A 10,827-nucleotide genomic window follows, 5' to 3' on the forward strand; every position below is an offset into this window, starting at 1 on the left:
CCACGAACAACAATAAATATGTATTATGCCATTACATCAGAGTAATACACAAGAAAATTACGTTGGGGGGGGGGGGGGGGTGTATAAGGACTTACATGTGACCGTGACGGTCCAACAAAAAAACCGTGAGACCGTAGGCGTGCACGAAACGAGAGCAACACAAAACTCTCCCGTTCCTCACCCTCCCCACCATATTTATCACCTACTGCGCGTGGGCAATGCAACACCCGCGCCCCACACCAATTAGCGTGTAATCAACTGGATATTTTTCAGGTGAGCCGACAAGTAAATTAGGCAATTAGTCATTTTCACCACAAGGTGACACCAAAACTTCACAAACAATGTACTGCACTGCAGTTTTGCGACGTTTCCTCAGTCCAAGCCATATTGGCTCCGGGGATCTCTGTTTGAGATTTAGGTTTTGACACACAATGGCGATGCATGGGGGTTAGTTTCTTTGCCCAAAGCAGAATACGGCATTTTTCTCACGCAGTTATTTACATTCGTAGCTAGTACTGCAGCTAGATTTTACTACGACCTGTTACTACTTGTTTTAGAATAACATTTGATATATAACAATATATATAAATACATGTTTGTAGCGCACAAGTCTGTATTGAGGTGCGTGACATGGTGTTTTGAAAGCCCCTGCTTTTGAATGAAATGCCATCTCATCGTGATTCAATGGCTGTCACTGCAAACAGTTGAGCGAAAACACTGGGTAAGCAGATTGCTTATATGACAGTATTTTCACATAGGTAGAGACATAATTTCCACTTAAACTTTAATTAGCTAGTAATTGTGTTGTTGCAAATATACAGTACTGCAGATGCAGTAAAAGTCTCTGGTTGCTGTGCGTGTCGCTTGATATGACAGCCTTGTGATTTATAAGCCACACACTTGTCGGGGTTTACAGGTAACGTCTTATGATTGAATGGATGTCAGTAAGGCAAGCATCTTGCTCATACTCATCAACCCTGCCTGTGGTGTGGCAGTGCCCTCAATGATTTGCTATCTGATCTGTGTGATGGTGATGACGATGACTGATGTCTCTTTTCCAGGATGGCTAGTACCCTTTCAGACCAGCTAGAGGAGGTACGATGCCATGCGGAAGCTTGTCTGTATTCCACTGGCTCAGTGCTGGAGGTCCGTGCAGGAATATCAGCCATGGCCAACATACCCTTACCACCATCGGTCAAATACCGCTACATTGCTGCGGAGACCATGATAATTGAAAACGGCGTCAATAACAACAGGAAAGAAGTGAGTTAGTTTGAGTGTGCTTGAAACGGTAAACAATATCCATGTCACAATGACATAATTACCTTCACTTAGCCTACATTTTGAAATAGTGACCCCCCCCCCCCACTCTCTCTCTATACATTGTGCTCATATTTTTGTTCACTGTCTATTCTTTTCTGAACCTTTTTCTGTATCAAACTTTTTTCATCTTTGTCCTCTCTCCTGCCAGACCATAGGTTCCCTGCAGAGATTGTCCACAGCACTGAACATTCTGGAGAAGTATGGCTGTAACCTCACCAGCTCCAGTAGGCCCAAGTACTGGCGTGCTGTCAAGCACAACAACCCCGTCTTCAGAGCAACAGTAGATGCCATTCAGGTGAGGATGTCTTCAATACAGGCAGGTGAGATTCTGGGTGATGATATGTTGTCTACTGTCTTGTCACTATTATCTTATTGGCATTATGTTGATATAGGCTTAGTTCAATATGAATCTATAGCCTACTACCTTGTTAATGAAGTTAATTGTGCACACACCACAACACTAATGTTATGCCAACAGTATTGCATAAAACCCTCTATATCCTTTCCTCTCCTCTGTTCTACCCCAGGGAGGAAGGGCAGTGCTTTGTCTCTATGGTTACTCCAATCAGCAGCCAGACGGCCTGAGTTTCCCTGATGAGGTCGTGGAACCTGACATTGAGAAGGTCGCAGCGGTCACCTTGGAGGTCATGAGTCTACGCATGGAACTGGACATGCTCATCAAGGTCTGGACCAATGGCAGTTATTCTGAAATATTTCAGAGGTTTCTGAAGTCAGTTGTACGACTGAGTCGTTGATGTTTTCACAGGAGGCTCACCCCCACCCAGAGTTCTTTGAGAGAATTATCCCATCACTGAACCAAAAGGTATTTTTCCTATCTCCCATAACCTATAATCTTCCTCTCTGCCTTCTACATGTTTTTTTTTGTTTACCCTATTTGCCTTTCTCTACTTCTGGCAGTTTTTATATTTGTGTGGTTTTGTGCCTGGTTGTTTCCACCACCATCAGATGACTGAATTCTCCTTTATGATTCCAGGATGACTTCGGACCCATTTCTGATGCGGTAGCTATTCCCTCCAGCCTCAGAGAGAGCCAGCCCCTGTACATGTCTCTGGCCTCCCTGTCTCAGTCTCCCACTAGTGCTTTTCTTCCAGTACGGACTGCTAACGCCTCAACCTCCACCTCTATCTCTACCAGACACACAGGTTGGAAGTGTGTGTGTGTGTATTTTTTACATCTGAAACTTGCATTCAACTTTCCTTGTTTCTCTTCCCCTTTGCAGACAACTGCACTATCTGTGCTATATTCCCAGTGGCTGCCCACTGTAACTCTTGTGTCCAATGGCTGTGTACTGAATGTGATAGACTGTACCACTCCTCTGCAGAACGAGCCAATCACCACAGGACTGTCGTGACATCCTCTAAAATGCGAAAGAACCAGAGGTAAGACATGACAAGTAAGACAAAATAGAAACTGACAGGAAAGGGTGAGAATCGCTACATTTTCAAAGGTGGTGATTATTGCTGAAATGCAACTCCCTGTGTTGGGCACTAGATTCACTTCCTCCCTCTCTTTCCCAGCAGCTCCCTCCTGTCATGGCACTGTACCCACTGCACCAGGGTCAACTCCAACCAGGACATACTGTGTGAGACATGTGAGAGACCACGCCTGGCCTCCTCTGGCTCTGCTAAGGATGAGTTCCCACAGCCCTTCACCATCACTGGTCAGTTTACACACACACCCAACCAACCAACCAACAATGTTTGTGTTTTAATAGTGGTGGTTTGCCTTTTTTGCACTCCAATCAGTCTCACGCCTCTGTATTTCTATGTATACTGGTTTATTGTCTGAAAATGGAAAGACACTCTTGGTGTATATGAGCTGTTGAGTTAATATTCACCTCTTCCATAGTCCTGTGTTGAGTGTGTTTTCACTATGTATGTCACCAGAGTGGCAGTGTAAAAGCTGTACGGTGTTGAACGCGGGCAGTAGTATCCTGTGTGAGGTGTGTGAGCGCCCCCGCCTGGCCACCAAGCCTCCGGCAACCCCCACACGCCCCACTCCTACACCCAACCGGCCTGCTGCTCCGGTACTGGGTATGCCAGGAGACCCAGACAGCCAGGTAAACTACTGTTAAAGTCAATGCAGAAGCAGCACATATTCAGTTGAAATGAAAGTTTCAGATTGTGCCTTTATCACCATGTATTACAGTTGATGTTGTTCCTCTATTCCTGTGAGTGTCTAAGCTCATGAAAATTATCTCTTCTTCTCTCATCATTTTGCAGTGGATGTGTCAGTTCTGTACTTACATCAATTACACTCCAGCGTCAGTGTGTGAGATGTGTGACCTCCCCCGCCCCGAGCCCACCAAAATGCGAGTCAAACTGCACCCTCCGTCCCAGGTCAAAAAGGTCCCCGTGCTGTCCATCAAACCCAAAGACCCGCCCATGGAGGACCCTGATTTGACGAGACAGAAACTGATGAGGGAGGAGGGGCTAAAGCTGATCCAGCTCATTAGAGTGAGTGAAGGCTTTCTGTTTTATCTATAATATGGTGTATAATCACATTACCCCACTACTTGTAATATTACAAGCTATTTGCTCATTTAAGATTTTGATTCAGTAAAGTCTTTATTGTACCATTGCTGGCCAATTTGGTTGCAGAAAACAAACGATTTCAGAAAACAAACATTGTGTAAAAATAACCTTAACATCCTCTAGGTGTGTAATATACATCGTGGTGAGTAGCAGCAGCTGAGGCCTAGTGAATATGTATGACAAATAGGTTTCTTTATTTCCCTCTCTCTTCCTGTCTCTGTTAACTGTTTCTCCATCCTGTCTGTCTGTCTGTCAGGATGGAGAGAAGAAAGGAGTGAGTCCAGAGGAGGTGTATACAGGCCTGCGCGTCTCCGGGGTCGGAAACATCCTTCCCTGTGATTGGCTCAAAGCGGAGCTACCTCACTTGCTCGACCAGATCTGTGCCACGGCCACTTCGTCTCGAGCAGCAGACCTGAAGGCCGGACAGAACCAGAACGGTACTGGTACTGCAGAGGATACAGGTGTGGAGGAGGAGCAGACCAGAGGGGAAGGAGTGACACTGTCCAGGGCTGAGGCCAAGTTGGCCTGGCTGTCTGCAGGGGGAGACACTGAGAGAGCAGCGAAACAGGCTCTCAGAGACAGACACTCTAAGGTGAGAGACGGGTCAGAAAGTCTATTGCCCACTAAGAACTGGTCTAAGGTCAGTTGGACTGTCACTTTTGTTCACTTTGCTGACAGCTATGGGCTGGTTTCCTAGACCTAGATTAAGCCTAGTCTTGGACTAAAACAGACCTTCAATGAAGATTCTCTACTGACTATTTTGAGTCCCAATTTAGGCTTAATCTTGATGTGGGAAATTGGCCCCATATGTAGGAGATTAGCCTTCCAAACGCTCAAGGAAGGTTTTGGTCTCTCATGTACCTTTGCAGGTAAAGGAGCTGTGTTCTCTGGGGTTCACTGATGAGGTGCGGTGTCAGGAGGTTCTGAGGCAGAGCGAGGGAGAGGTGCGGGGGGCTCTGTCTCTGCTGCAGCGACCCCTCATGGAGCCCTTCCACCAACGCATGTGGAGCGACCAACCTGAGCCACCCATCGACATCAACCACCCCGACAAACAGGTGGGTCACTGGGGCTCTCTGAACTCCACTATATTTTTCTGGCCATACATGTAGCTGAACACAGAATAGCTATATTGATGATAATCTGTTTATACCTACCACCATTAGAAAGGCCCACAGGTCATACATGTTCTTCAGTCATCTTGACAATTGCTTGATGTCTCATGTACATTGATGTTTTACAGTGATAAGAGTTATTTTTGAGTGTGGCATATCTCTCCTTTTGTCATTCCTCTGTATCTGTTTGTCCACTTCACTGGTCTGATCTCTCTCTCCTCTCACTCTTCCCCCTCCACTCCCTCCCTCCTCCCCCTGGGGCCAGCGTGTGTGCCGGAGGCTGCTGGCGGTGTATGACCTGCCCAGCTGGGGCCGCTGTGAGCTGGCCCTGTCCCTGCTGCAGGAGCGTACCGCCCCCTACTCCCTAGACGACGTGGTACAGGCCGTACGCGAGTCACATGACCGAGACTTCATCCGCCGGGTGCTGGCCAAAGAGTGCCCCATCTGCCTGTCAGACTTTCCCCACAGCAAGGTACTCTCTCAAGTGTGTGTGTGTGTGTGTGTCTGTGTGCGTGTCATAGCACAAGCTTGTCTTTACTCAAAATGTAGCAAAGCTTTTCTCCTTTTTTTTTCTTTTTTTTTTGCAGTATCCAACCCCCACAACTCTCCTAATCCTTTCTTTCTTCCTCTCTCTTCTCTCCTTCCCTGTTTCAGATGCAGTCTCTGACCTCCTGTCAGTGCTCGGTGTGCTGTGGCTGTTTCCAGCAGCACTTCACTATCGCAGTGAGAGACAAGCACATCAGAGACATGGTGTGTCCCGTCTGCTGGGAACCTGACATCAACGACCCCGAACACCTCAACAGCTACTTCTCCACCCTGGACATCCAGGTAGTACATCACACAGAGAACAACGTCACACAACATCTCCCTCAGATTCTCTATTTGAAGAGAGAAGAAACAGTGAGACAAAAACACAATTCCAGGATTTCAGAGGCTTCTCTCCCTTCAAAATGCAGTTTTTGGTGGTGTCAGTGTTGTCTCGCAAGACCATAGATTAGTTTTCTGGGTGTGTGTTTGATGGTAACACCTGTAATCATATTTTCCTGTGCGTGTGTGTGTGCAGCTGCGGGAGTGTCTGGAGCCGGAAGTGTATGATCTGTTTCATAAGAAGCTGACTGAACAAGCCCTCATCAAGGACCCCAAGTTCCTCTGGTGTAGTCATGTGAGTTCTAATCACATAAAAGCCTTGAGTGGGTTTTTATATTTTATTTCCTATGTGTACAAAGGCAAGGGAAAAATGTTATAATGTATGTTTCCAGACATAATTTGATAATCCCCATTTGAGGCTGTCATAATAAAATAAAAATCACAGTAATCACAGTTCACTAGCTAAGAAATGGCAGTATACAGTCCATTCGGAAAGGATTCAGACCCCTTTCCACATTTTGTTACGTTACAGCCTTATTCTAAAATGTATCAAATAGTTTTCCCCCTCATCATTCTACACACAGTACCCCACAGTGACAAAGAAAAAAACGTTTTTAGAAAGGTTTGCAAATTTATAAAATTAAAAAAACTGAAATATCACATTTACATAAGTATTTAGACCCTTTACTCAGTACTTTGTTGAAGCACCTTTGTCAACGATTACAGCCTCAAGTCTTCTTGGGTATGACGCTACAAGCTTGGCACACCTGTATTTGGGGAGTTTCTTGCATTCTTCTCTGCAGATCCTCTCAAGCTCTGTCAGGTTGGAAGGGGAGTAATTGCTGCACAGCTATTTTCAGGTCTCTCCAGAGATGTTTAATCAGGTTCAGGTCCGAGCTCTGGCTGTGGCCACATAAGGACATTCAGAGACTTGTCCCAAAGCCACTCCTGCATTGTATTGGTTGTGTGCTTAGGGTCGTTGTCCTGTTGGAAGGTGAACCTTTGCCCCAGTCTAAGGTCCTGAGCAGGATTTCTTCAAGGATCTCTTGGGGACCTTCAATGCTGCAGGCATTTTTTGGTACCCTTCCCCAGATCTATGCCGACACAATCCTGTCTCGGAGCTCTACGGACAATTCCTTCAACCTGAAAACTGCTGTTCACAAATGCTCTCCATCCAACCTCACTAAGCTCGAGCTGTTTTGCAAGGAGTCATGAGAAAAAAATGTCAGTCTCTCGATGTGCAAAACTGATAGAGACATACCCCAAGCGACTTACAGCTGTAATCGCAGCTACAAAGTATTAACTTAAGGGGGCTGAATAATTTTGCACGCCCAATTTTTCAGTTTTTGATTTGTTAAAAAAGTTTGAAATATCCAATAAATGTCGTTCCACTTCATGATTGTGTCCCACTTGTTGTTGATTCTTCACAAAAAAATACAGTTTTATATCTTTATGTTTGAAGCCTGAAATGTGGCAAAAGGTCGCAAAGTTCAAGGGGGCCGAATACTTTCGCAAGGCACTGTATGTGCAATGTGCATTTGCAGGTATGTCCAATCAATTGAAGTTACCACAGATGGACTAAAATTAGAAACATCTCAAGGATAATCCATGGAAACAGAATGCACCTGAGCTCAATTTTGAGTCTGATAGCAAAGGTATTTCTGTTTTTTTTATTTCATTAACTATTCCTGTCTTCCCCTTCCTCCCCTCCCCTTCCTACGGTCAGTGCTCCTATGGGTTCATCTATGATGGAGACCAACTGAAGGTCACCTGTTTCCAGTGCAGGAACAGCTTCTGCGCACAATGCAAGAAACCTGTAAGTGACAAACATCCACTCTATGTGTGAGAGCGGGTGATAGAAGGAGATGTTTCTTTGGTGTGAAGCTGGAGCCTAATCTGTATATCATCCTCTCTTGTCACCGTGCATTCACTAGTGGGAGTCTCAGCACGGTGGTCTGTCGTGTGAACGGTACCAGTCCTGGAAGAGAGAGAATGACCCAGAGTACCAGAGGCAAGGCCTGGCCGGATACCTGCGTGACAACGGCATCAGTGAGTCTCTCTCTCTCACACACACACCTTCTTAAACACCTCTTCCATTGAGAGCTACTGTAGCTTTTTAACCAGGAAAGGCAGGTACTTGCGGAGGTATGAACGACCAGACACTTTACTAGGTGTTGGGCTGAGAGAGATCAAATTGGTCTTACTCATAGTTCCTCTTCCAAACCGGTACATTTCATTAGCATCATGAATAACACTCTCATAGAGGTACTGTGGGCCTTCTGCCTGAACTAAGCCAGAAGAATAAGGACAAACCGGACAGTGCCGACAAACAGTTAGTTAGAAGCAGCATTAGGCCCTCCTATCGCATCTGACCACGTTGAATATTGTCTGTCATTTTCTGTTAATTTCTCGACAATTCATGTTGAATTGTTACCTTTCATCGACACTCAGGTGTTCTACTGCACCTCAGCAGGTGTTCTACTGTATTTACCTTTAAACCCTGTTTTTACCGAGTTAGAGCAAGTTAGACCCTTTAAGTATTTACGGTCTCTTCCATGACCTTCATAGGTGGGAATTATCTCATTTAGTTCCTTTCCTTGATTCATTCTCATGTGTACTCTCCCAATACCCGGGAATCATGTCCGTGAATTGACTGCCTCTTTCCCTCAGCATGTCCAAACTGCAGGTTCCAGTATGCCCTGTCCAAAGGAGGCTGTATGCACTTCAGCTGCTCCCAGTGCAGGTACCAGTTCTGCAGCGGATGCAACAACCCCTTCCACACTGTAAGTCCCTTAAATGGCTTGGTGTGTTTGTGTTCTTCATTTGTGTGTCATTGATTGTGCTAGTTCCTGGCAAGGTTTTATCTTATGGGAGTTGACTTGAATGTCACTTTAATGTGGGTGTTTTTCTTTCCTTCTCTCTGCCACTCTCTCCCTCTCCTCCTCTCCCACCATTTCTCTCTTTCTTTTCTCTCTCTCTTGCGCCTTCTCTTTCTCTCCTTCCTCCCTCCCTCTTCTGTAGACTTGTGCAGTGATCCATTGTAGTGTGACAGGCCTGCATGCCCATCACCCTCGAGACTGTCTCTTCTACCTGAGGGACTGGGAGCCTGGCAGACTACAAGCCCTGCTGCAGGTAGAGACTCACACGACACACACATGGATGCTCACACTCCATTACAATCACCATAACCACATTATAGCACCCTGACTCACATAACTGATTTTATTGCAAGAATATCTGTAGATGGACCGCATTAAAATAATTGTTTATTGTTATTGTCTGTTTGCAGAACAAGGGTGTTGAGTTCAATACAGACACCCCTCCAGGAACTCAAGCAGGTAAGATTCTATGTGTTATTTTCTTTTTACTCAGAAAAACTGAAACGGAGAAATACTAAGATATATCATTTTCTTTCTCTCTTTCTCTCAGGGCTGTGCGGAGTGATAGAGCAGAAGGATGAGAGTGGGCAGCAGACGGACTCGGCCTGTGGGGCTCAAACTCAGCCTGGCCATGCAGGACTGTGCGAGTATGTTACCTCTCACTGCCACCACCAGTATTTTTCAAGGACTCAACGGCACTTTAGAGAACAACAGAGTTCTCCCATGATAAAGATGCATCGATGTAACCTAACTGGTTTTTGTCTAATCTATTCCAGGAAACACTACAGAGAGTACTTGGTGAGCCTCATCAATAGCCATTCCATCGACCCGGCCCCTCTCTTCAATGCCAACGAGCTGGGGCTGGCCTGTCGGAGATACCAAGTGGATGACGCCCGGGGGGAGCTGGAAGACGATGTGACGTACTATACTCGAATACTGGAGGTATGCTTTGATGATCCTTGTGGAGGGATTTGTCTTTTTCCAAATATTTAGTCACTTGGTTTGAACATTTTCTAATCTTATTTCAGAAACTTATTGATGAAGTACCACTTGGAGACAAGGTTCCACGGAAGAAATGAAAACTACTTGTTTGCTCGTTGAAGTGTTTTTTAGTATTGAGTGTTGGGATTTTGGCTGTATAAGCCATCAAATGTGTTTGCGTCAATGTGACTGTTACACCACACAGCAGAAAGCTCTGCTTACATCCCCATTATTGTGCTACAGTTATTTATGAATCTGTGTTAGGGCTAAATGCTCAGTTGCACATTAATTTAAAACAGAGAAGTATGAGTGGGTGTGTGGCCGTGTGGGTGTGTGCATAACATTTCAAGACTGTGATAACAGGGTTACAGCTTAAATAACCAGTTATATTTAGAGGCATCGCTTCATTGCACAGAGTCTGGAGGTGCATGCTCTTAACTGTATATTTCTGTCTGGGGGGAAAAAAGATATATATTTAAACACCCAAATAACCACTAGGTTTTCACACCAACTCTAATCTAACACACCTGATTTTAATAATTAGCTGGTTTATATGCTGAATCAGGTTAGTTAAAACTGAGGTTGAGCCGAAAACCTGCATGAGGGTAGAACTCTAGGAATGGGGTTGGAGAGCCCTGCAATAAACCAAAAGATCAATCATCCACTATGGTTCTGTCATGCTTTTTTTATCCAAAATGTTCCTGGTATGCTTGCTGGAAGGGAGGTAGTTGTGTCCTCAGAGTAACTGCAGGGTTGACATAGTTACTGGAATGTTTAGGGGGGATTGGATCAGTACAGCCCCAGAGGTACCGCTTCAACACTGGACATTTCGAAACTGAAGATTGTTTGCCCTCCAGGTATCATTGTGTAGTATTTCTACAGTAAATGAATCATACACAATCATTAACAATAAATATCAGATTTTACTTGAGATATTAATTGTTTTCCCTTAATTGCGTTTGTCTTCAGTGTCAGTGAATTATGACTGAATATAACTTTGTGTAAGTTGGCTCTGACTAATGTGGGACTGATTATAAAGGTTGTGGCCCACTGTGTGTTGCGGCGCCAAGCGCTATGATTAGTGGCCACTGTTATTCACTGTTCAGACTC

General features: G+C 45.1%; 1 protein-coding gene across 4 annotated transcripts; it reads left to right on the forward strand.

The window, feature by feature from the left end:
- Positions 1-479: 479 nt before the first annotated feature.
- LOC135513839 (E3 ubiquitin-protein ligase RNF31-like) lies at positions 480-10,377 on the forward strand. Of its 4 annotated transcripts, none has more exons than XM_064936798.1 (23): positions 480-721; positions 1,062-1,263; positions 1,472-1,618; positions 1,851-2,006; positions 2,090-2,146; positions 2,318-2,486; positions 2,564-2,723; positions 2,862-3,004; positions 3,231-3,403; positions 3,567-3,800; positions 4,135-4,470; positions 4,748-4,933; positions 5,256-5,462; positions 5,645-5,818; positions 6,054-6,152; positions 7,584-7,673; positions 7,792-7,906; positions 8,528-8,640; positions 8,879-8,989; positions 9,147-9,195; positions 9,287-9,383; positions 9,513-9,678; positions 9,765-10,377. In XM_064936798.1, the coding sequence occupies exons 2-23, from the start codon at positions 1,063-1,065 to the stop codon at positions 9,813-9,815; spliced, it is 3,234 nt and encodes a 1,077-aa protein (XP_064792870.1). In that variant the 5' UTR covers positions 480-721; position 1,062; the 3' UTR covers positions 9,816-10,377. The 4 variants fall into 4 exon arrangements, with proteins under 4 accessions (XP_064792870.1, XP_064792878.1, XP_064792882.1 ...); XM_064936806.1 differs by having other exon boundaries at positions 2,865-3,004; XM_064936810.1 differs by having other exon boundaries at positions 2,666-2,723.
- Positions 10,378-10,827: the final 450 nt, after the last annotated feature.

This window comes from Oncorhynchus masou, chromosome 3 (genome assembly GCF_036934945.1).
Source record: "Oncorhynchus masou masou isolate Uvic2021 chromosome 3, UVic_Omas_1.1, whole genome shotgun sequence".
Classification (NCBI taxonomy): domain Eukaryota; kingdom Metazoa; phylum Chordata; class Actinopteri; order Salmoniformes; family Salmonidae; genus Oncorhynchus; species Oncorhynchus masou.

What these genes read in the sequence shown, in the direction of transcription:
- LOC135513839 (XM_064936798.1), top strand. Translation starts at nt 1,063, where the DNA reads ATGGCTAGTACCCTTTCAGACCAGCTAGAGGAGGTACGATGCCATGCG. An exon ending in TCCCATCACTGAACCAAAAG is followed by an intron (nt 2,147 to 2,317) that starts GTATTTTTCCTA and finishes TTATGATTCCAG; the next exon opens with GATGACTTCGGACCCATTTC. An exon ending in CCTGCGTGACAACGGCATCA is followed by an intron (nt 7,907 to 8,527) that starts GTGAGTCTCTCT and finishes TCTTTCCCTCAG; the next exon opens with CATGTCCAAACTGCAGGTTC.